This window comes from Haplochromis burtoni, unplaced genomic scaffold (assembly GCF_018398535.1).
Source record: "Haplochromis burtoni strain Fernald_Lab_line unplaced genomic scaffold, NCSU_Asbu1 Contig_129, whole genome shotgun sequence".
Taxonomy (NCBI): domain Eukaryota; kingdom Metazoa; phylum Chordata; class Actinopteri; order Cichliformes; family Cichlidae; genus Haplochromis; species Haplochromis burtoni.
This window is the reverse complement of record NW_024582490.1, coordinates 1,469,773-1,495,747: the sequence shown is the minus strand read 5'-3', so window position 1 is coordinate 1,495,747 and position 25,975 is coordinate 1,469,773. Positions and strand designations below refer to the sequence as shown.

General features: G+C 38.1%; 1 protein-coding gene across 1 annotated transcript in view; it reads right to left on the bottom strand.

The window, feature by feature from the left end:
• Positions 1-25,975, bottom strand: part of LOC102301046 (A disintegrin and metalloproteinase with thrombospondin motifs 7) — a 69,016-nt gene that overhangs the window by 25,941 nt on the left and 17,100 nt on the right. The window contains exons 5-16 of the mRNA XM_005930452.3: positions 22,038-22,121; positions 21,243-21,367; positions 19,324-19,473; positions 15,799-15,942; positions 11,382-11,526; positions 7,219-7,311; positions 6,545-6,690; positions 4,177-4,346; positions 3,945-4,078; positions 2,496-2,616; positions 1,884-2,128; positions 1,335-1,476 (exon numbers count right to left, since the gene is read on the bottom strand). Coding sequence (XP_005930514.1) covers positions 1,335-1,476; positions 1,884-2,128; positions 2,496-2,616; positions 3,945-4,078; positions 4,177-4,346; positions 6,545-6,690; positions 7,219-7,311; positions 11,382-11,526; positions 15,799-15,942; positions 19,324-19,473; positions 21,243-21,367; positions 22,038-22,121 — 1,699 coding nt within the window. The remainder of the gene's footprint in view (positions 1-1,334; positions 1,477-1,883; positions 2,129-2,495; positions 2,617-3,944; positions 4,079-4,176; positions 4,347-6,544; positions 6,691-7,218; positions 7,312-11,381; positions 11,527-15,798; positions 15,943-19,323; positions 19,474-21,242; positions 21,368-22,037; positions 22,122-25,975) is intronic.

The following is a 25,975-nucleotide window of genomic DNA, read 5'->3' as shown; positions in this document are numbered from 1 at the left end:
GCATTTCAGGAGGACACTGCTGATAAAGTTACACAATTACACAGCGAATTCCTGTTTATTATTATATTTGCAGCATACCACAGTTTTTGTCTTGGTCGTATCATTTTATTTTGTTGTATTTATCCGCATCACCTTAAAGGCCGGTCCGTGAAAATATTGTCTGACATTAGAACGGTTCGTCGCGCAAAAAAGTTTGGGGACCGCTGCTATACAGCATCCAACTGGGCACTAAAACTCCTAAAGCCCCACCGACTCCCTCAGTGTTTTCTTGGATACATAAAAGTACAGCTTCAGTGCTACGACAAGCTTTAAAAGTTGAGAAAATCAATGTCAAATCTAAAAGAACCACGCGGTCAAGGTGTCCGCGAGTATATGTAAAAGGGATGAAAGGACTTGTCAGAAAGGCATTTCTTTCTTCTTTATGAAACTCCCCACACATTGGGAAATGCATAAATCCTGAGTGGGGTTACACAAGGCTGACAAAAAAAGGTCTCCACCTCCACCATAATCTTCTGTATGTCTCATCTTTGTAACCTGCAAAATGAGTTTGATTCATTACGCGACAATTTGACAACCTTGTGAAACTCTGAACTGAAAAATGAGGCCATTACAGTACAAAAGGAAGATGAGCAGATGTGAGAAGAAATTAAGAAGGCGAAATCAACTGCAGGGCAAGGCTCTGTGAGGGGGTCCATCCATCAGGGCCACACGGGAGAGTGGAAAGTGATAAGAAGCAAAAGAGAAAACAGGACGGCACAGCGAGGGCAACAAATAGCAAACAAGTGATCATACTGGCCTCTTTAATCTTAACAAGATTTTTGTATTTGAAATGTGTGAAGCAACAGCATAAATGCTTCTTCATCATTCATCATTCTTCATTCTTTTGTTGTTTCTCAGAAACTATTGACTGTCTTGTGACAAACTAAAGTCACCTCATGTTTGACCCCTATAGTGAGCTGATGTAGTAGCTCTGCTTCGCTGGCTAGAGCAGAATATCTGTAAATCAATACAAAACTGTTCTGAACAACCACTTTTATCCTGTGAAGAAACACTTTTTGTGTTGATGGGAACAGCCTCGTCCAGGATAACAATGTCTCCATGAGAGCTCACTCATGGGTTTAATGACTCTGAAGATGAATATAAATCATCGATTTCACTGGTCTTCACATCATTAAACGCCTATGGGAGATTTTGAACAGTACGCTCCACCATCATCACAACGGTCTCTATTCCTCCACATGCAAAAATAGTGGCATGTGGCACATTTTCCGCCATAATCTCTCTCACTCCCCGTACGTTTGCCCACTTATGTATAGCAAAGCTGTTTCTCTTACCTGTTCCGCAAGTAACGCTGCATTCAGTCCACGAACCGTATTTCCAGTAGAAAACTGACAGCGGGGTGTTGTTCTTTTCGGAGACATTTTGACTGATGGTGTACTCGTACCTCACTCCTGGATTGGCCTCCTGAAAGAGAAGCTGTAACACACGAGAGGAGAAATAAGAAACGTTTCATGGCAACAGAAAGTGAGGTGCAAGGTAGAATCGAAAATAGTTATGCTGAGTGGTGAAATTTTACTTCCCTCACCATCTCTTATTTGCACAGCTATAGACTATTTCCAGTGTCAACAAAAATTATTATAGTTACTACATTTGCTCATTTGGAGCTGAACTGTATGCAGTTTAAAGACTTGAGTTTAAAAGTTTTAAATATGATAGTTACTCTTAAAAACCACCGATGTAGCTGAAACAATTTTTTTGTCTTCATGAAAGTAATCAAAATGCAAAGGACTTTGTTTCCCAGCCTTTTCATATGGGAATAAACAGAGTCTTTCTCTATGACTTAGAAAGGGATAATGCATTTAAAACCGTGGGTTTACTCATACCTGAATCCACAGAAGCTCTGTAGTGGGCCCTGGAGATGTCAGGTTTTCAAGCTGTCCGGTCCTCTCATAGGTGAATACTGTTCCAGCAGCCTTGTATTCTCCATTCCACTGGATCGTCCAGCCACCATTCAGGAAATACTTGCTGGGATTGTCACTTCGGAGTGCCAAGAAATTTCCAGCTGCTCCCAACTCCTCAATGTGAATGTCCCAGGCTCCCTCTGGGATCAGTCCAATGTCTACATAGCCTAAAAAGACGTGAAATTTTAGTGAAAGAACAATCTTTGTGAAATAGAAATACAAGTATTCTGATACGCGGTGTTTTAAATGATGTATCCACAAAAAAGACATTCAAAAATGTTACAACTGTAAAAAAAAACATACTATTTTGGGAGGTTATAATCTGTTTTTTCTCCCACAGCAAAGACTTTGTGGAATAATATGTTAAGACAACAACAAATAAATCCTGAACTCTGAAACAGAAACAGCTCGACTCAGTTTACCCATCATCCCTTTTGATTTCTTACATCTGTTCTTTGTACACATCTTTGTGATATGTCAAAATAACTTTTGTGAGTAGGGTTAATGTAAAAAACAGAAAAGAAAACAACATACCCAGCCCTTCACTCTCTTCAAATGTTTTCCTCACAGTTGTACAGGTGGAGCCGTTACCATTGCACACTCCACAGCGATCCTCTACAGCAGTGGAATCTATCACGTAATCACAGCCTATATTCTGTTAGAAACATGCCACAAAAATGATCAGTATCACGATAACGGACATTATGTAGCAAATGTGACTTGGTGACCCTTTGAACTGTGGTAGTTCCTGTTACATTGCTTTCTAAAAGCCAGAAAAACAGCAGAGGCTGTCTCATGTACCTTTGACTTGTTTGGAGTGGGCAGATGATGCAAATGAAGCTCAAAGTAATCCTTAATATTATAGTGTAGTATTTATTTATTTACTTTTTAGGTTGGGTTTGCTGGATACTGTACTCTGGCATGGTGCAAATGAAGGCGCAACATGTAATCCAGATAAACAAAAGGCAGCAGTTGAGCTGCATCAGGTGGTTCTCTTTCTTAAGTCCATGTAAACAAAGTTTGACTTTGGTAAAAGAGCAAACACAATAGCAAGAAAACATGGCTATTTTTAAGCAATCATTATGCAGAATTGCATCTATATAATATATTAAATAATATATCCATTAATGTTTAATTACATCACTATCTTGCTACCTAACTTATGGATTTAGCTGCCAAATCAATAAACTAATTTTAACTGTGCATTTCAATAGTTTTCTTAATTATGCACGTGCAATGGCAGAAGGCTATTCAATTCTATTTTATTCTATTCTAAAGTTAAAGCTAGGCAAAATAGCAAATAAATAGATATTCATAGCACAATAATACTACTGAAAGAGTTGAAAGCAACAGAAAACTGAGTACCTCAAAGTTGCATTTATATACAATACTTGAAAAAAGGTATGTACTTATTTTTTAATTAATTTATTTGACCAAACTTAGGATGGGAACATGCTTCCCGTGGTGTTCTTAGATTATACATGTGAATAATACTTGCGTTTTATGTTGCGGAGAATTAATTTTTTTGAATCAAAAACCACAAATGGGTCATCTTCGACAAAGAGAGTGTGGGTGTGTGACAAAAATGTCACAAAATGTCATGAAGTCAGAGACTGCTGTCCACTCGGTACCCAAATAGTGTCTGTTTCAATGACTGGCATTTTAGCCCAGGGCGATAGGCAAGAACAGGCTGCTATCTTAAGATAACAGCCTCCAGATTTGTTTCCCCGTCTTTCCTTCTTTCTTTTTCTATTTTTTTTTAATCAGCATGCTTATTGTGACCCAGAATGTCAAATGTACAAAATTCGCCAGCAGAGAAAACAAGACGAGCACCAACTCAGTTTACTGCATGAGCGACAAAGCACAAACGCAACAGAAGAAAAAAGATTCCCATCAATCAATACAAAGTTTTTTCAGTCAAAAGAAGAAACACCTTCAAACCTGAGGACAGTATATATAGAATGCCTTGTATTGCTTTAATACCTTACAAATGCTGTTGATGCATATATCTCGCTTTTTGTTGCCTTCATAACAAGGCGTCCCATCAATGACAGCATCGCGCATCTTCTCAGAAAAGTTTTCATTCAGTGGACGGCAGTGCAGCTCACAGGGGTTCACTGTTTTCAGAGAGAGAAGCGGTAACAAAGTGTTGGCGTGAAAATGGAAATTTAAAAAACAGAAGCAACAGCGGCCGACTCAAATTTAATCCGCTCACCCGTGTTGATGACTGCCTCCCACTTGTAGAACTTGCCCTTGTATGGCTGACTGTTGAAGTGACTACACTGGATGTCCCTGAACGTGGGCAGGTGATGAAGACAAGGTGTGGTGTTACAGATCTTGTACCTCTGTCGCTCTCCCAGACAATACTTCCCTCTGTACCTAGGACTACAGAACAGGGAACAATGTTATTTGAATGCTTTTGTACTTTTTTTTGAACAAGCATAGGAAGCATTTGTCTCTGAAGCACAGAACCAGTAGACAAGCAGCAGGTAAATTTAGACATTACAAAGGCCTATTAGAATAGGCCACATAAACATGTGAATAACAATTATGGGTTCGCGGCATAAAAAGGAAGTTTATACTTTTATCTAATCACCCTAAGATCGTTCACCTGTCCAATTTTATGAAACAAGCAGTCAAATGTACAGAATATACTTTTTCAAGCTGCACTTATTTGCATTTTCACTGCCAGGCTTTAGCAGAGCTAAAACTAGCAAAAAAATAAAATAGCAAAAATATTGCATGTTTAAATCTTTGCAATGAAACTACTGTAAGAACTGGGGTTCTGCAGTTAATTACGTTTATCGTCTATCGGAATATTACATGACATCATCCTTTGCTGACATTACAACATTTGCTGACATCCTGTTGACATATTCCAGTTATTGGATTTTCAATTCCACAATTACATATTCAATTATATATTTAAAAGAAATTACGCAGCTTAACCCAGATCACCTATAGAGCATGAAACTGATCTGCTGCACATAGAGATCAGCTATAATGCAAAACTACAGGGTGGGCCATTTATATGGATACACCGTAATAACATGGGAATGGTTGGTGATATTAAAGTCCTGTTTGTGGCACATTAGTATATGTGAGGGGGCAAACTCCTCAAGATGGGTGGTGACCATGGTGGCCATTTAGAAGTCGGCCATCTTGGATACAACTTTTGTTTTTTCAATAGGAAGAGGGCCATGTGACACATCAAACTTATTGGTAATGTCACAAGAAAAACAATGGTGTGCTTGGTTTCAACGTAACTTTACAAGTATTAATTTCACCACTTATAAGAATGTGTTATATAAAACAGTCTGCCCATATGAATTTGGATAATTATATTTTATTTGAGTACAAAAATATTTTTTACTTTTACAAAGAAAAAAACAAAATCGCTCCACCATGTATTTTTCCTACTTATACAGAACTAGTCTTTGCTCGTCTTATGTGTAGGGTTGAAAAGTCACATGCCTTCACCTTCAGTTTCACTCTGTCTCACTGCCCAAACCCATCTTAGGTCAAATAAGAGCTCAAAGCCTTAACATCAAGACTTTTCTACATTTCGGTATCGAACCGGATCCTTAAATCACTTCACAGAGTTCAGAAGTTGTGTTTACTCTGCAGAGTCACACATAGATCTGCCTGTACGAGCTCATCCTCACCAGAATGCGATCCAGGTTTACTGCAGCTACGCAAGGTTACCTACAGGATCTATGTGTGCACTTAGCCATATGGCAACAGTATAACTTCAGTAATTAGTTACAGCTGTTAAGTATTACTGACACAGAGATCTGACTGATGAGGGTCATTGTTGTAAATGTACGCAATGTACAAACAACCGCTACAGAGTTACACAGCAGGTGTCCACACACTGAGTCCTAACGTTTAATGCCATTAACATGAAAATATCCTTTTGATGTTAATACAACTAATTAAAGTAATTTTTTCTTGTTTATTTTTTTTTGTTCAAAGTCAGCATTTGGAATAAGGATTATTGTTTTATTACTGTGTAGCATAACCAGATATAATGTATGACCTCAATTAATCTAAAGTAACTACTACTCTAATAATAAATATATATATCCAGTATGATGTATTGTTTGGATTCTTTTGTTCCAAATTAATCCACAGAAGGCTACAGGAGAATGAAAATGTATGAATTATTGCTTCTACTTTCATTATTTACACATCAATCAAATTACACTGTGGTGTTTTTTTGTTATTATTTTATTTTTCGCTCAGAATCGGTTCGCCTCTTCATTTTACTCATTACTGTCTGAAAGTGTGTCTTCTTGGTAAAAACAAGCAGCACTCTGTTTTACAGGACTCTACTAATAAAAACATGATGTAATTTTTTTAAATAGTATTTTTTTGGGCATTTTTGCTTTTGTTGGCAGGAAAAATCGAAGAAAGAATAGGAGGAAGACGTGCAGGCAAGAGCTGTGTTATAGCTGTGCGGCATATAAACACCTACAGCTTACTTTAAATTTAATCAAAGGATCAGTGTTTGTGTTCTTTTCTTCTACAAAAAAGGAAAATATCAGGACTGCATGCACTAAATAAATATCTAGGAGTCTTACACTGGGTTATCACACTCTCTTTCAGCGCTCTGGACACCAACACCACAGGTCCTCGAACAGGCTGACCACGGGCTCCAGGACGCCCAGCCGCCATTTATAATCTCAGGGTAATATCCAACTGCAACGCACTGCCCACCAAAGCACCACTAATGACAAAGGACACAAAAGTTTCATTTAATTAAATACATGAGCACAAAAGAAAGAGTTCCATTGTTTTGTTCTGGTAAGATCATAAGACAGTTTGAACTCAACATTTTCAGTTTTCTCTTGTGTATTTTGTCTTCTAAGTAATGCGGATGATGGAAAAGTGGGAGTACTCTTGCTCCATTGATTTAGTGTTATTTACTACATTGAATATGACACAAGATGTAAAAGAAATTCACGCGTATAGCTTTTACACTCCTTTCTTTGAGGAATAGAAATTTAAACAACTATTTGCAGGAATGGGCGTTGACTTTCTAAGGATGCTTCACCAATCAGACTGTCCTGTTTCCATATGTTGACTCCAATATTCTCAGTCAAACAAAAGATACAAATCAATACTGCAAACAGAAAAGACTACCCAGATACAAAACTCTTCTTCCTAGATATAAAAAACTGATAGTTGTCAACACCAATATAAGCAATCTCATCACGATCATCTTCCTGTCTCGGTCATGAGAGGAAAAACTCACTTTGTCCTCCCCACAACTTGTTCCATCCACAGCCCCATCCAGCTTTGAGTGGCAGGTTGTTCCCACAGTGCACCACAGAGTGCTGCATACATTCTGGAAGAGCAAATAAAGATTAATATCTCACACCCACAGCCCTTTTTTTTGGCTTGCTTTTCATATATTTTTAGAGTACATCACACAAGTAAATACTGTATAAAAATAGTGGACAGGCATAACTATTGCATTTTACTGAAAATGTTGCATGTAAGAATGTTGATTAATTTTCATATTGCCTTGCAGATAATACGTGTTTGATGCTCTTCTATGAGTAACTGGAGTTGCTAGCATCTTATCTTATATGCCAAATATCCATATTTTTAACTGTAGTTCAAAATAATATTATTAATAACGATAGATGACGCCTACAGCCACTCATAAAGCTTAATGTTTGCTCTTGCTCTGAGTGATAAGATGTGTCCTCTCTTCAGACACGGCAGATCAGATAAGGATTACCGGCTGCAGCTATCCAGCAGGGATGCCTGGTATCGACTTCTTCTAGAAATGCACCACAGTGCCTTATATGAACGGATTTCTATTCTTTCACTCTGTCATCCATTATGCATCATATACTTCTGAATGAATTTACAATACCATTACTGAGAGTTAACCTGATGTCCATGTCCTGACTTTGTCTTAAAAAAAAAACAAAAAACAAAATTATAATTGACTTATTAAAATATGTTTGTTTGCCTGGTCCAAAAACTAAGAACTCTTAATCAGGTGGCTCGGCCAAGCAATCCTCAGAACTCCAATGTTGATCAGATATAAAAATCAATGAGCCTTAGAAATATCTGGCTGATCAACCCTGATTTCAGCGAAGCTGAACATCCCCTATAGCGACAGCATCATATTTCCTGTACAAACATGTTCAGCTTCACAGCCAGCCTCTGACAAGTGAGTGTATTCCCCAGAATTGTTAACTCTTCTGTAATGCTGGTCATGCTGTATGCTCTGATTGACAGTGTGAAAGGAACTCTGACCTGCATTTGCACAAATAATCAATCCAAAGACCTACAGAGGTGGAAATTTATAGCTGATAACACACCAAAAGGTCAAAAATATCTAGGAGGTCCCCGACTGATTGGTCCAACTGTCTTGACCCTTTCCCCTTTGCATCTCTTGACATTTGTGATGAATATGTGGACAACACGATTATGATGTAGACATTTCTGAGATTTCAGCTTCTGAAACAGTCAGGTTCTTACCTGGTTAAGTCACAGTTAAAACCAAGGAAAGACTAACAAAGGCATGCATAATTAATTCTCAACACAGAGATAAACTTCTAAGAGAAATGGAAAAGTGACAGCAACTGATAATCCCTTAATGGATGAAATTTGAAAGACTTGCGCTTTCAAAAATACAACCTGGATTAGAATCCTGGACTTCGCCACGTTTAGCTTTCAGTATGCAATGTCATACAAAAAGCGCAGAGAGTCAATACAAAAACCCCCCCTCTCAAATTATTCAATCTGTCTGAATCGAGCAATATATGTAATGTATATGTATGTATATGTCTTTATCTCAAAGCAATTGAGACTTCCTTGAGAATGACCCGAACTACTTTGAAAGGTCTAAAAACCCAGAACCTCAAATGTGTGATGCCAGAACAGGTTTGATTTGCACCGCACAACTAAAACAGTTTTTAAGGAAACATTTAACTCAAAATCAAGTACAAGTGACAAATATTGTGCATTTTTGTGTGTGTTGATATCGTATAATAAACAAGTATGAATTTAATATTTAAAAACACAGACCATTTCAATCGTTAGGTGGCCCCAGATTCCTCTAAATATACCATTTTATAAACAGCAGTCATTCCATGAAAAGTCTGTCAGTGTTAACATTAATGCACGTGATTACAAGAAAACTCAGGGCACTCCAAGAGCTGTGTAAACAAGCTGTAAAAAAAGAAAAGGGATTTGTTGAATTTTCATAACAGTAGGCTGTAGGTGTTGTAAATCTCTAGGCCTCCCACAGTCGTTTTTCCAGTCAGGATGGCGCTTGTAAAATCCACACACTTTACTGCTCTTGCATTGTTCGTATAAAGAAAATGCATGTGTGTGGTCCTCATCTGTCCAGTCTTTTCAAGAACCTGTTGCTTGAGGCTGTATATGATTTATTTACAGAACAGCAGCCCTGCTAAACTTTGAAGTACTTTGAAAAAAGAGGGGACTCAAATAATACATCACATTTATTTTGCACAAAAAAATCTCCCCATGAAGAGCTGTCTTTTTCTTTCTCTTTGTCAAAAAAGGTGGGAGGGAAACAATGCCAAGTGAGTGCCGGACACACAAATGCCCAAAGGAGCAAGACTTCCCTGCTGGCTGGATCATTTGCTGCATGTCTTTCCACTATTGTGTCTTCATGTGTTCCCTGACTAAATAAAAGCATAAATGTATTATTTTCCTTACCAAAGTTAGATAAATTGGCTTTACCGGTGTTAATGAAATAGAAAAATATAGCACTTGCTATGGTTCTAAATTAAAGGTTAAAAAAACAGAAGCAAAGTACAAAAAGCTCAAGCCATTGATTTTCAGTCCAGGTCCTTTATAATTAGCACACCTCAGCCTCGTCTCCCAGTTTCCCCTCCTTATGAATGGCTTCTTGACAGCCTCCCTTCCACTGAGACCATTTCTGGTGAGGCTTCAGTGAACAGTAGATGGATAAATTCAGGAGCCAGATGCATTTCTCAGGTCTATATAAATAGACTATATAAATAAAATTGAACTGAATTGAATTGAGGTCCTGTGTCAGAGGTCTTTTGTGAATTTGTTCCCATGTCTCAAGAACAAGACTACATTGTTCATCTACTGTAGATATTTTTTTAGGCCTTCCACTTTATTTTTTCTCCTCCAATAGTCCAGTTTCCTCAAATCCTTTTAAAGACCCACTGGACATCATGCAGTGATATACCAAGTTCTCTGTTAGGTTGTCTGTTATGCACAGACAACACTGGTTCAGCCTTTGTATACTTGAATGATTCATTGGTCAGTGTTAAATAACTTAAGAAGCAAGGAAACCAAAACAAAAGGTCAGGTCAGGTACAAACAGAAGGAGGACTCACCTTGTCTATCCACTATCAGCGACACACTATGTTAGATTCAGTCTTCTCTTCTTTTTGTAGCAACGCACTACTTTCCTGCAGTACAATACTGTTCAACTGATGCTCACGAGGGTATGGTACCACGGTGTGCTGCCACACTGCCTTTATGCAGACAGAGGGGTTTGTAAGTAATCCAGAAAAGTTGGAGTGCCTGTAGGAATTAGTAGCGCCAGTTTTCAAGGCTTGATCAGCCTCCATTGCTGCAGAACAGATTTAAATTGTTAACATATTTTGCGTTCCCTGAAAAAGGCCTTTTTGTATGATTCAAAAATGTAAATTATTTTGAAGTTTTGGAGCTTTGAAGCTATTCATTGGACTTGAACGACTTGATTTGCAATAAATAACTGGAAAAATTGAGGTGTTCCATAACTTTTGACCGGTAGTGTATGTATGTTTACACAACGTAAATGTCGTGGACACAAAATTAAAGCAGCCACATGGAAGAACTCAATAAATATTAAACTGACTGATACCACAGTTATTTTAAAATGGCTGTTTAGTCCATTTAGATTAGTTCTTTAGGCTATTTTTTTCGCCTTGTGTGTTATTAAAAGGTTATAACTGTAATCAACACATTTATGTGGTTGTTGTGAGGCTGGAATTAACATTTTGTTATTTCATTGCACTCAGGGGAATGAGGTTAAAGAAACGCAGAAATTGGTGCAGAGCGGAGAATGTTTTCCTTATATGTTCTCTTAGTTTAATTCAAGCTGACAGACAGTTCTGAGGAATGGCCAAAGATATTGCCAAAGTCAGTTTATGTGGGGTAATATTTTAAATCACACTATTGTGGTTTAATGTCCTTAAAATTTGTCAGAAATAAGACAGTAAAACCAAGGAAAAAGATGGATGTATAGTGCATAGAAAAGAAACTCATGTCAACAAAGAACAGAAGATCTAAAAGCTCTTACTGAATCAGGGAACAGTCGTTAAGGTTTTGGGGTTGATCAAAAACATCATAAGAACATTTTTAAGGATTACAAAGACTATCATTTAATTGTGTAATTTTAGAGAATCTTACATCCATGTCATCACAGAGCAGGGATCCTGATCCATACTGGAGCCGACACTGATGGACAGCACTGTACAGAACGCCAGGAAGCACCGTAGATAGAGACAACCTATCCTTCACCGGGGCATCATCGAGGCACCAGCCCCAGCCACGGCTGTGAGGGAGGAGGAAGGTAGAAGTTAGAGAAAAGAACGAAATGATCACAGTTTATGAAAATGTCAGCGGCTGTGGAGTATAGTACAACTTTTTTGATTTCTTTATATAGGTTACTGAAGCAAATGTATAATAACAAAGGCTACATTGGTTATTATTAAACCCTGAGGGTTTCATTTATTGATTGTTTTTAGGAAACAACATGCCGAACGTACAAATTTTGACAGGTTATAGCTTTAAAAACTTAATGTGGGAGTAACACTAGCCCTTGCACAACTCAGTGGCTATACAAATACCTACAAACGACAACTTAGATGAGGGCACTGTAATTAAAAGGCGGAAAAGTTTCAGAAAACCACAGTTGATACACAGCTACAAAGCCCATCTGAATATAATAATCAACTGCAGGCATATATTCTCTGCATGACATTTCAAAAGAGCATTTCTCTTTCCCACTCCATCCACAGCTTGACAATCAACGTGCGAGTGTTTAATTATGTGATTACGGCAGTCAAGTATAATTATAGACTCCAACAGAAAAATTATTTACAGGCATCACAGTGTCAAGTGGAAGATGAGGAGAAAGATAAGTGATTTGGTTTACTTCGTCCTGTATTTTGTTTTTAGTAACACAAGAATTTCGAGCCCCATGAAGGTAATGCAAAGAAGGATGCTCAGAGTAAGGTCATCTTCCTCTACTACTCCTCTACTAGTAAGTTTTACACTTACTAGTTTTCTACTAGTTACTAGCAGATCTACTCAATCATCTCACACTGGTTTCCAACGAGCAGAATGAGAGGTTCACATCATATATGTCCAGCCAACAAATCTTGCATCATTTTAGGAGACTCTAATTATCCTAACCAATCACTAAAATATATAGAGCTTGAAAACTTGGCAACACTTGGCCTATGTTAGCCTGGCGATGGCGCTAAATAGCTAATTGATAGTGCTCCTGTCAAGCTTGTTGGACCACGTGTTTTTCAGCTAAAAACCCCTCTATATCATGACAATAGCAGACAAATCCATCAAAATCCTGGTTTAAGAGTGTCGGCCAAGGAAAAAAGTTGTTTGATGTACGGATGAATCACTTTGATTCTTTGGATCTGTCGATTAAAATTTACCAGGACTTTGATCTCTGCGAAGATAAAGTTGTGATGATGTTAAGTAATGTGAGCTTTAGCTACATCTATGGTCAAGCTGCTAAATAACTGCATTTCCCAACATTCATATACTGACACTCGAAAACCAAAAATAACAGTTCTGCTTCAGTGAAGCCAAAAGAGTTGTCCTGCATTGGTCTTTAATCAAAATGGTAATAAGCATGTGAACTGGCTAATAAGATTAAATGGTAAATGACTGGTACTTATACTTTTCTACTCCAACTGAGCACTCAAAGCACTCAAGAGAGTCAAACAATCTCATGTATGTGCAGTAGCAGAAAAAAAGAAAAGAAAAAACATATACACAACAGAAAGATGAAAAGTGGCCTCTGTCACATTACAACAACTAGTTTCATTCAGTCTTTGATGTCTCCAGAGTTGCTGTCTTTACCAACCAGTCAGGTTGCAGCTTACATCAAAGTCTGTCCAGATTCATAATAAATTTAGCTGTTTTCACACATGCACTTCAGGCTTGAACTTTTTCAGACGTAACCCTGCTTAACTGCACACGAGAACATGAATGAGTTTTAAGTAACTTGCTTCCTGCGTGCTCTGCTCAGGTACCACCCTCCATAAAAATGCAGTTCAAGTCCTGTAAATCTGTGAAAGGGCAACACCTGGACCTACGTAGTTGTGGAAAAATACTCTTTGTACATTACAAGTCAGCGCTTGCAATTTGACAGAGGTCACTTGTTTTTTGCCCAGTATGAGTAGAAAAGTGCTACAGAGGCAGCACCCCATTTACCATTTAATCACAGTTTTAGTGACACATGCTTATTATCTTTTTAAATTAAAGCATTACAAACAAGTGAAGGATGACAGTTTTGGTTATTTACTTTTGTTATTTTTGATTTTCAAGTGTGTTTCCAGGCTGCATTATTTAAAAGCATAACTAGATACATGCAGCTAAAAATCATGTTACAAAGCTCACATTACTTAACACAGGGCCATCATAACTTTATCTTGATGGAGACTCTTATTTTAGCGCTAATAAAACACCAGCTCTTTCACCATCTAGAACTTTTAAGAAATCATAATTGAAAACAATGTAATTGTCAACAATCCAGTGTCCTTTACAATTTCAAAGAAGGGCAAAAAAATCTTGTCTTCTGATTTGGGATATGATATTCAATACCACCCCCCCCATCAGTGTACATAGATGGACAACATGAAAGTCTAATGCATGCCTCTAGCCATAGTCATCACTGTGTTAATCTTAGAGGTATTAGTGATGACCCAAGTCTTGTTTGGCTCTATCAGATCCATCTATATCTATATATCTATATATCTATATCTATATATATCTATATATCTATATATATATATATATATATATATATATATCTATATATATCTATATATATATATATATATATCTATATATATATATATATAGATATATATCATCCATCCATCTATACACTGTTATGTGTGAGCTATCTTAGGGCTTCTTTCAGCAGTCTGGACATTTAAGCGAGGCTCTGTTTAGTAGCCCATCTATGTGATTATATCAGTCGTCAGCTCAGTGTGACCTTTCACTTTCTACATGAAATGACACCTACAGATCAGACCTCTGAAGCAGTGCGAGCTATGGAGGCCTGCTGGGACAAATTAAGCTATATATACAATAGAGGCTTTGTCTTTCAGTCAGTGGCAGAGACGTGGCAGAGAAAAATGGGGTGAGATGGGTAGAGTTAAGTGAATAAAATGGAAAGAAAAATAAAACCTCACGTTAACCATGATTTAATGCATTGGGGCTTTGAGCACAATGCTAAAATATATGCTAACACACTATAGTCAAAATATTGCAAAATACATATAGGCGAGTTTGTTTTGATTAAAACACATACTGACTGAACTAACTGGAAGTGCTGGTTTTAAGTGGTTTTAGACTTTTTTTCCCCACTTTAAACTATCTGTCAGAAACAGACACACAAATAAACACATATAACTCATATAAACACACAAACCACTGGCTTTTGTGCCGCAAACTCCCACAAGTGTAAATATCACCGTGAACTCCCACAGTGGAGTCAAGAAGACGATACTGTCAAGTAGCTGAACACCCACTAAATGAATTCCAGATGCTCGGAGCAAAGAAACTGGGGCAGTTATGGTGAAATATTTCAGACGTTCAGCACATGTGCTGCTGAAGCAAGAATCAAGTCTTTGATGGTAGCAGCTGTCTGTACAGCTGAGAGACACTGGCAGACTGTAGTGTAAAAGTAGCCAGATGGTGGAACGTATGATGGGGTATACAGCCATATACTGAAAGTTACACTATTGAGTATACATTGTTTTTATCAAATACTATTATCAATAATTTAATAATATTGAGTATAAGTTAATATTGGCAAGACAAGCCCAAAAACTGCACAGTTCAACAGGAACATTGCAAAACTGATATCAGTACATGATGTAAAAAGCTCACTAAAGACTGTCACAGACAGAAATGTCTGTTTCAAAATCCATTTAAACAAAGCGTTGATTCAAGAAAAAGAAGTACTCTATTTAGGCTTTTACTCAACTTCATCACATATGAATTACTGACTGTCCAGTGAGCTTTAAATGAAGTTAGAAGTCACAGTTACTAGTCCTGGGTCACTATTTGACTATCAGATGTAGAAGAGAGGTGGGTTAGAGGGCCTTTTTTTAATGTCAGTCACTAAAGTAAGTGGGCGGCATTAACTGTGCTGCTGACCTTAAGGGGTTTAACAATGAGGTGGCCATTGCCCTTCAATAGAAATAATTTTCTAAGATAACATTGCCACAGTAATAAAAGCATTCAGCAGTGAAGAACAGCCTCTCTTCTGTACTAATGTGAAAAGCCATTATTACCCAAAGGGCTCTAATGTTAAAGGTCATTTGAAACAGTGTTATGTAACTTATTTTCAGTGTTTTTAAATTCAGTGTATCTTGGTCAGGAAGTTTTATTATGTAGTGATGGTTTAGTTTTGTGATCTGCTAATGGTTCTAGATGTTGGTGACAGATGACAGCAAACAGGGAAACTGCAGGGAAATCCAAAAATGTTTAGGGCACATGAATCCTCAAGCCTATATACATGTATGTTACACAGCAGCACAGTCATACAGAACAAACAGGCACTCACTCTAGGAAGCGGGTGATGTATTGGCGACTGCAGCGTGACCACCTGGGCAAAGAGGTGCCGTACAGGAGCTGTGGAGACATGACGAAAGGTCGTTTCCCAACGGGTTCACAGTCATTACCGCTGCCATCATGCTGAATCCCAAAACTGTGATAAAGAGGATTCACAAAAAAAGGGGAAAAAGTGAGGGGGCACAGCATGTAACATGTATATCAAGGCAAAGCGCCGCATGTGTAGTATAACAAAGAATTATGAGCACTCGACATGTTTAAAATACATCAAAACAGGCAGAACTTGTGTTTTTTTATTCATGTAACCTTTGTTTATCCAGGTAGTCCCACTGAGACTTGATGTCTCATTTACAAGAGACACAGTTTCTTTCTTCTTGCAGAGAGCATGACTACACAAACATTACTTATGTGAATATGATGAGGAAAAGGCCATTCACCCCTTCTTTTTAGCCTGAATTTCTTTTTCTCTTTATCTGGAGCTCTAGGATCTATTTTTCTTAGATACTACCATTGCACCCTGAGAGAGAAAGTGAAAAGCAATAGATTTCAAATTATAGGGCGCTGCCAAATACAGAAAAGTTTACGAGCGCTTAGTACTTTTCAAGGTTGAGAACAGTAATGCCAATGAAAACTTCAGCGATGACTGGCTGCAAGTTTTTCAACATCTGATGGATGTCGATTAAGAAAAATCCGCTTCTTTCAAGTACAGCAAATGCATTTCATCATCATTTTCTAGGAATTAATTTTTAAAGGAAATTGGGGTTTTAACATGTAACTTCTTTTAACATGTGACGAGTTCCAAGAACAAGTTTGGATTTTAATTTTGAATTGAAAAATCTGCGCTTTGCTTATCGATGAATGAGCATGAAGAAAACCTTAGACAGACTAATCTGACTTCATTAAATCATTAAAATCATAAATGAAGCTTGATCAAACAATTACATGTATGATCATGTGTATTTCAGTATTATAGTTGTTCTTCGTTTCAACAAAGCATAGCAGCATTAATTTTCTCAATTTTAGCCAGAGACCCTGTAAAAAAGAAAAGGCTTTCTGTTATACTCTAGTAGACATATTCCATCTACAGAATAGCTGTTTTCCAGGGTAATAATACAACTTTACAATACAACAGCTTTTTTTTAGATGATTCGCAGCACCATGTTTATACAATATAGTAGCAGGAGACAGTGATGTAGGATTTTCATGGTAACTGGAAGAAATACAGTACACTTGCACCATGTGTATCCTTATCAGTAATATAAAAAAGACCCTCAATAAACAATCAGACCAATCACATAATATAAAACACAGGCAATAACACAAATATACACAATATTTTCTTTTTACCCTTTTAAGCAGTCTAATTGTACCATTGTGGTTTTGAATGAAGAAAATAACTTTCATAGCCTTTCATGCTCTGAATTTATTTTGTCGTCATAATAAGAACACCCTTGAACACAATAGGCTCCCTTCAGCCTAAGACCTGTTCAATCCTTCAAGAAAATAACCTCGACATATATTCAAGGGTAAAACCAAACAAACCATATATATAAATTGTGAAAAATAGGGTCTGTTCAGCACATTTTCAAGGACAAAGTTCCTAAGCTGACTTAATAAAAGTAGTACAAGTACACACTTGTAGTATAGGTTGATCTGAGTACAGTAATTAAGACATAAATTAAGCTATCAACCACTCACTCTTTCAAGTCACAGGAGTCAAGTTGAATTAGCTTGAAGAGGGTGTGATTTATGATTGTATAGATGCAGTCAAGGTGACAATAAGACTATAATGAAAGACTCGACTCCTTCGCGTGTCTCTTGTTTGCTTTTCTCAACAGCAGTCCGTCCGATCTACCTCAGACCTGATGTGTGTGTTGACGTAGATCCGAGAACATGCAGGACTGAGTTGTTTGGTTGTGTGATGTTCATCCTTTATTCATCTCAAAGAATAATAAAATACATTTTTAAAATACATTTTACGTTATCTATAACCAAGCTGGTCCTCGGGTTCACTTTGGAGATTTTGCTATATCATTTACCTGCAATGCGCACACGCACACGCGCACGCGCGCGCACACACACGCACACTTTTTTGGTGTGTATGCTCATAGCAGTTGCCTTTTCAAAACAGCAAGGTTTTGTGTAGTTGTGTGTAGATGGAGTCCGAGCGACAATAAGAGCATAATGAGAGACTCAGCTCTTGCGTGTGTGTGTGTGTGTGTGTGTGTGTGTGTGCACATGTTGTTTACTTTTCTGAACAACAGCTCATCCGATCCACCGCAGATTTGATGCGTGTCCCTGTGGACCAAGGACAGGCAGCATCGGGCATAAAGTTGTTTGGTTGTGCAGTCCTCCATATTTTTTATGTCAACAAAATCTACTATATAAGTTTATTTTTTATTCACAAATCTTGATTATAAATGTTGTTTGCATAAGCTGCTCTTTATTAAACTGGACTTATTGGCCTTACAAATTCACACGAGCACTGGCTCGTTCTTTCTTCTGGGCACATTAACGAGACTTTTCCCTCTTTTCTGCTTTACAACTAAATGTGGGCAGCCTGAATCAGCTGCGAATTTAATAACACGTTCTATTTATGCGGCGACAACTGACTTCAAGCACTCGCTCTTACTTTAAGCCAATAACAACCAGTTCTGAGCAGACACACTTTGAATGAGTGCTGCACTAGCCGAATACAAATAGCAGTCTGTCCTCGAGGATTATGCGGCTGTAGCAGCAAGGTAACTTTTTTTTTTTTTAATTTTATGTTAATGTTTAAACAGTTTGGTTAATTGACCAATAAACAAACAGAGGGCAAAAATCAAATGAAATTAAAATAAGTTCAAATTGAGCAGAAAGCACTAATGTTCTCAGCAAACTGGTTGCTTTGGAATTTCAATTATTTTGTCTTCCAAGGTTGTTTCATCCTGTTAAAATTAATACCTGACGAGGGCAACTTTGGTGAGTTTTATAGAGAGAGCAGAGTGGTCTAATTACATACATAATTAAACACTTAGATACACAATTTTCAAATATCATTTGTTTCAGAAAACAGGAAATGTGTTAACACCCTGACTTGAGATCACTTTAGAGTGTTGCTTTTATTTCATGTGTTAATCTATTATTTAGCGTCTTGTGTCGTACTGTTTTTCTTTATTGCTCGGTCTATTGTTATTAGACCAGCAGTTAAAAGAAGAAAGGGTGATATTTAAGAAGATCTTAGTAAAGTACAGTTGTAATGTGTAATGTTGTAATGAAAAAAATGTATTGATGTTTCTTTTACATATCCAGTGTTATAATGGATTTATTTTAGAATATGAAAAGTCGACTCCAGGATCAAGCTTCATGTTTTATAAAGAGGCTGATGAACAAGACACTAACAGAGCGTTTGTGCTGACGAACATGACTTTGGCTCGCTGGTGAAACTCGGGGCCTGAATGTTTGCACTGACTGACCTTCCAAAGACTAGAATGCCACAATGGTTGTGTTTGTATGTGTGCATGCACCAAAACCTTACTTGTGTCCTAGCTCGTGTGCTACAGTGAAAGCCAGTGGGAGGCCCGTGTCCTCGCTAATGCTGCAACTGCGATGCGGCTGACACATTCCTGCCACATGCGACAGACCCAGGGTTTCACAAGGTGTGTTGACGGATGCGCAGATGTCCTTTCTGTGGAAAGAAGACGACAGACTGTTGGTCACATATCAGAAGAAGGGGGTGAAGCAATGATTAAAAAAATAATAATAATGATCTTTTTATGACTGGAAGCATTCATTCATTCGAGACGTGAATGAATGAATAAAACGCATAACTGGATTTTACAGATGCATTACTTTCTACTCAGATCTTATATTTAAAAATATTTAACATATGCAGATAACAGCTCAAATTGCAAATCCAGCTTTTTAAAGCCAGGAGAGTGTTTTAACATTTTTGCTATCACGCTTCCTCCCCTTACAGTGACTTTGTGCTGTGTAGACACAGGTGGAGTATATGAGCTGCTGGTGCTCACACTACTACTTTACTTAGACAAGGTTCATTAGCTAAACAAGGTAGAAAAAGAGAGCAGATCATCTAGGGAACAAGAGGAGGACAGGGGAAATAGAAAAGATATCTGAGTGGTGGGATCATGAAAAGCACAAAAATATTTGCCTTCCTTAAGAATGGCTTCTTGAGAGGCACCATTTCTGATGAGGCTTCAGTGAACAGTAGATGGATCAATGTGAAAAGCCAGGTGCATCTCTCGGGTCCTGTGCCAGGTATTCGATTCATTTTTCCCTGTTTGTTCAGAACATGACTCTCAGATGCTGCTCTCCCGCTCTAGATATTCTTTTTAGGCCTGGCATGTCTTCTTTAATCTTCCACTTTTGTCCAGTTTCCTACATTTTTTAAGGACAAACTGCACATTATACAGAAATATGCCAAGTTTTTGGGTAACAGCTCTTCAGGAATCACCTTGATGTCGCAAAGATACTGTTTTATGTCTGTCAAACAGTGTTTTTTTCTTTTGGCATATTTCATAGATTTCAAGTAAAGAAATTGGAACAAACAATTTGTTTTTTGGCAGGTTGTTATTAAATTAGTGCCTAAAGATACAATTTAAAATTGGCTCTTTGCTAAGTTGTGTGAACACAACACTGGTTCATCCCTTGAGTTAAGTGCGTCACAGGTCATTATCAAGCGGCTTAACTAACAAAAAACATTCCTCTGGAATTGGTTAGGTACTGCTTGGAGGCAAACTACCAAAAAATGTGTGGGCACAGTACTTTTGTATCAGTGTCTTTTCCAAAAAGTCAAACTATTACTTCTGAACTGTGACAGTAGAGAAAGGTCGTGCAAACAAAATCTCAGTCATATCACAGACGTTTCAATCTTTGTTGAATGTTATTAACATTGAATTCTAAAGGGAACTAAATAATTTTAGTTTTAATAACAAAATCAGGCATTAGTTGGCCTTTTGTCATTGTCTTGAGAAAAAAAACATGATCTGATTTCAAGCTGCACAGCCCATAAACTGCAGGGCTGAGTAAAAGCAGTTCTCCCCGGCTACTTTTCATGTAAAAGCTGAGGCTGCGTCTTCTTGTTCCATTACGCCCTGCAATATCACAAATTGATGCCCTGTTGAATAATGCAGAAATGACTGTGGTACTCTTTGGTTCATTTTTGATATTCACCTTGCATTAGCTGTAAGGGTCGCCATAGACACTCGCTTTGCAAAACTGCAAGTATATAAATTTAGCAATATCCTAATCAGTGAGCCATAGGTTTAGTCACCATTGTGTGATCTCACGTTGCCACAGGGCTTAACAGACTAATTTAAACAGGAAACTTTATGATTGCCACTTGCACACATTACACGCATAGCTGGGCTTTGGGCTCAAACAGTAAAAAGATAAATGTACTACGAAGGAAAGCAGTGATTCGGGTGTATATGGTACCTGGTGAGCAGAACAGCGACATCGTGGTGGAGCGGGTGCTCGTCCCCTTTCATGTTGAGTTTCTTTTGCCACTTACAGAAGCTGTTTAAGCTGTTGTCAGCGTGGTGTGTAATCTTCAAGTCATCCTATCAGCGACATGTCACAATCAGATGAAGAGAAGAAAACATAACAGCAGACAAATCAATCATTAGCAGCTAATGCACTCTAAGTACACAAAATTGCCCGGAATAAGTGCACAGCACAGAGATAAATATGGCTATAAACTGAAATGGAAAATGAAATGGAAAACCAAATTGCACCATGACTTTCACATTCGATGAACATAAGGTGATAGCGTCCTTGTCAGTGTTGTATATCTCGGCTATTACTAAGAGTGAGTTTTGTAATTCTAACAGCTGTCAGCAAAACATTTCTGTACATTTTACTGCTTACAATCGGTTTGTACATACAGTACAGCAATCAGAATGACTAAGAAAACCCATTTTCATTTATTTATTGCATAGTTACAAATTGCAAGTATTGACTGCACCCAAGAACCTAAAAGCAAGTAATGTTTAGTAGTTTTCAGTCATTCTGAATGGGATTTCATTCATTAAATGGAAAGAAACCCAGAGAGTAGGTAAAACGGGTCATTCTGACCCACACTTGAAAAAAATAAGAAAACAAAACTGGTAAGGCTAACTTTCAGGACACCAAACTATTGAAGAATTTCTGTGGTCAGGAATTTTGGATTTGACTCGTTATATGGAAACTAATAAAACCACCCTTCATTAAAATACAGAAATCTGTTTTTACCTCGTCCTTCTCCAGCAGGATGAGTCGAACAACCACGATGTTGATTGCATTCCCAATACTGGCGTCTCTGTAGAGACCTGCAACCTGGAAGAAAACTTCTTTTAACACTATATTAAAATCAGGGCAATGGCTAGAAAAATAAACTTGACTGCTGGATTTTCATTTATTAAACACATTTATGCTCAAACTGACACCCTAGCTAAAGTATCAGCCTAGATCTTTTCAGTTAATAATTTGCAGTTTTCAATTCTTCATTTTCAACATGAATTATCATTTGCATTTTACAAATATTTATTTTTTTTAGAAACCTTTTTCCCCAGCCTTTCATTGTTTTTCTATGCGTGAGTCATGATCTGAATTTTCAAAGAGAGTCTGTGAGCGGGGACCTGTACAGCTTTTTAATACTTTTAACCTCTTAACATCAAAGCTTTCAAATCTATTTATTAAAGCTAGTCTCTTTAACTATCAAAAGCCTAAGTGCCCTGGTATTTAAAAAGAAATAATTATAGCCTGTAATTATGCACATTTAAAGCACAACACGTCAGTAGTTGTATGCACACAAACAGCAACACAACATCTGACGTAATTTTTCACCTTTGGGTTTCTGGTTTGCACTCAGGGAATATGGAGGATGTAAAAAGTATTACCCTAAACTCTTCTATTTTTTTCAAATATGGTTCCCTTGAGCACTTTGTCACAAGGTTATTTATGTCTAAAGTACCAAAATTTAAAGAGTTAGTCAGTAGCTTTAACAGTGGCACAGTCACCATGCAGCAAAAAGGCTCTGGGTTGGGGTAAAAGTGCTTTTAGTGCAAAAATAAAGAGCTGGATGAATGCATTAGTCAGTGTTCTTGTGGCCTAAAGATCTCTGAGTGCAAGTAGAAAAGCTGTATATAAATGCTAGCCTGTTTTCTATTCCCACAAGGAAATCCTTTACAAAGGGCAGAAAGCAGCTTGAGGTTAATTACTAGAGAACAGGGAAGGATCAATTGATTCGTGAAATCTGAAGTGAGAAGCGTGAAAGGAAATCACCTCAGATCTTTGTTGGTCAGTTGATTTGAGAAACCAGAAATGAGAAGCATGAAAGAAAAGCCTGAGAGGTGGAAGGAACTCGCTGGGATATAAAACTCTAAGCATCATTATCAACAGAGACTGATAGAGCAGCAGGTTTCAATGCATTTTTTGGGGAAGAGCATGAAAAGCTGCTTACAACAGGTTGGGATCGTGGCTCAAGAGTTGGGAGTTCGCCTTGTAATCGGAAGGTTGCCGGTTCGAGCCCCGGTTTGGACAGTCTCGGTCGTTGTGTCCTTGGGCAAGACACTTCACCCGTTGCCTACTGGTGGTGGTCAGAGGGCCCGGTGGCGCCAGTGTCCGGCAGCCTCGCTTCTGTCAGTGCACCCCAGGGTGGCTGTGGCTACAATGTAGCTTGCCATCACCAGTGTGTGAATGGGTGGATGACTGGATGTGTAAAGCGCTTTGGGGTCCTTAGGGACTAGTAAAGCGCTATATAAATACAGGCCATTTACCATTATAGCTTTAGCATTAAAAAGAAAGTGTGCTTCAGACAGTATGCTTTTCGGGACGTAGTACAAGTCTGGAACTGGGGTGTCTGAATTTGACCATTTGTTTCCTAACTTAGCACCAGGTTAGTTTTGCAGAGGTGAAGCAGGAATTCAACTCTTCCCTCTATGTTGCCTTATTTTCTTCCTCACATACAGCACCATGAATGCCTCTGAGAGGAGACCATTGAAACAAACGCTCGTGGTTTGTACAAAAATCACATTCTGCCCCCGTTTACAAAAAGGTCAACCTTTCTCCTGCCTTTGACTACCTCTCTTCTGAACAGCTATAAACAAGCATTCTGTAACTATGATTGTTTATTGGATGCGGTTCGTTCCACTGCTACACTGATCCAGGCTGCGAAAGTCATTGTAATTCAGATGGAAGTTCATTTTAAAGGATGGTTTTCTAGCAGTTTTACAGATAGACCTCGAAATATGCTGTTGATTATGGGAAGCATTTACGTTTGAGCAAACATAGTTAAAAGGGGGGAAAAAAAATTGAAACCTCATTTTATAATGTACTTTATTTTATACTTTCACCCCAGTTTAAATCCATTGGTGTGTTTTTTCGTACATGAATTGTGTATTCATGGTTCATACTATGTTGAAGAAAGGGCACACGTCGCTGGACATATTCCCTTCATTTTCTTGCTGCTGGACAAAATCCCTACAAACTAAACCTTCTGTACAAATCATAAAACTGAGGCACTTCAGACAGAACAACTCCGGCACCGAGAAAAGACTTCATTCATCAAAAATTATTTTTATAACCTCACTGTTGTGTCATTCAAAGATGTTTTCAGAGCATATAACAAACAACAGCAACATTTTTGTTAAACAACCTTATCATCATTTCATCTTTATCCACTTTTTCCTACTCTGTGACTTGTGAGTACAAACAAAGCTGTGGCTTTTTAAAGCTCATGCATTTTTCTCCACAACAATGTGCTGTTGTTGTAACGCGTTTCCCCTCGGCCCACAGAGTGCTGTGCTAATGTTTCGCTCGACTGTTAGCTCAAAGTGATACGAGGGTGTCATCCTTGTGAATACACAATGATTTTCCATTCGATTGACTGCGCTGTGGGTTATGTTTTTTTCATAAATCCTTACTCTGTGTGCACAGAAAACAGCAGAAGACAGAAAACATGAGCCTCTTGCATGGTTGACGATTTCAAGACATCGCTGGTGAGGAGACAATAGAGCAACTGGCGGATGAGGAAGATGATGACATTGTTTGAACGGTTTGTTTCCCTTGGAGCTCTGCAAGCTTGTTTTTGCAAAACTGAATTGTTTGGGCGTTTAAAGTTCAAAGCTATGTAAGCTGCTATGTAACACTGTAAAGAAATTTAAAAAAGAACCGCAGGAGGATGTGGATATTAATAGCTGCTTCCTCCTTGTATTACTGTGTGCTAGGTCAGTATATCTGTGTCCTTTTCTGTCAGTGAATTGCATTTCCTGATATTATGTCCTCTGATAGAACTTTCAGGTGCTGCGGTCTGAGTCAACATGGCACTAATTTGGAAAACTCCCTCATGCGCTACTCAGTAATAGTGAAGTCACCTTACTAGATCCATGAATACGATATAGTAATAACATTGATTGCAGAGTTGTGGCGTGACATGGTTGGAAAAAAGGAGAGAAAGAAAAAGTCTTTTTTATCATGATGCTTTAAAGAAAATCTGAAAATTTTCAATCAAAATGCACCAGATATTCATCCTTCAACTCTACATTAAAATAAATTCTAAAACTATTCCTCTGTGTGCTAATATTAGTTTAAATCTATCAAAACATTTGTCCAATAGTGCCTCCACAGTGTAGTTCTCCACATTCCCTGGAGACACAAATCCCCTTCCGAGTGAGATAAAATGGCCTAGTTGCGTCCTCCCTACTTACATTAATAACTGTTCATTTTTATAGATAGTTCCCCTTTTTCAGAGGTACAAAATGAATTGGTCGATTTATTGACAAGCAGTATTTGGTAGGACTGGGCGATATATATCGAGTTTTTAAATATATTGATATATTTTTTTGCGAGGTATGAGATATCGTTTATATTGATACAGTATATGTTACATTATAATTATACTTGCGGAGCCGCAAGTTTGCCTCTCTTTTGTCTCTACGCAACGTTACTCTGCCTCACTTCTCTCCTTCACTGAACACAACTCTCCCTCCCCCATCGCTTGCAGGCAACGATAAGATCTCACGGGCGCGTCACTGCAACTCCCCCTGGCTTCTGCTCCGCGGCTGCTGAGTGACCCCTCATCTGGGACTCTCCTCAGCTCTTTCTGGGGTAGTGGCACAGCTGCCCCTCTGTTGGTCTGGATGTCTGGAGTTTTGATCTCCTCCATACCTGCTTCATGCCCTGGAGGACGG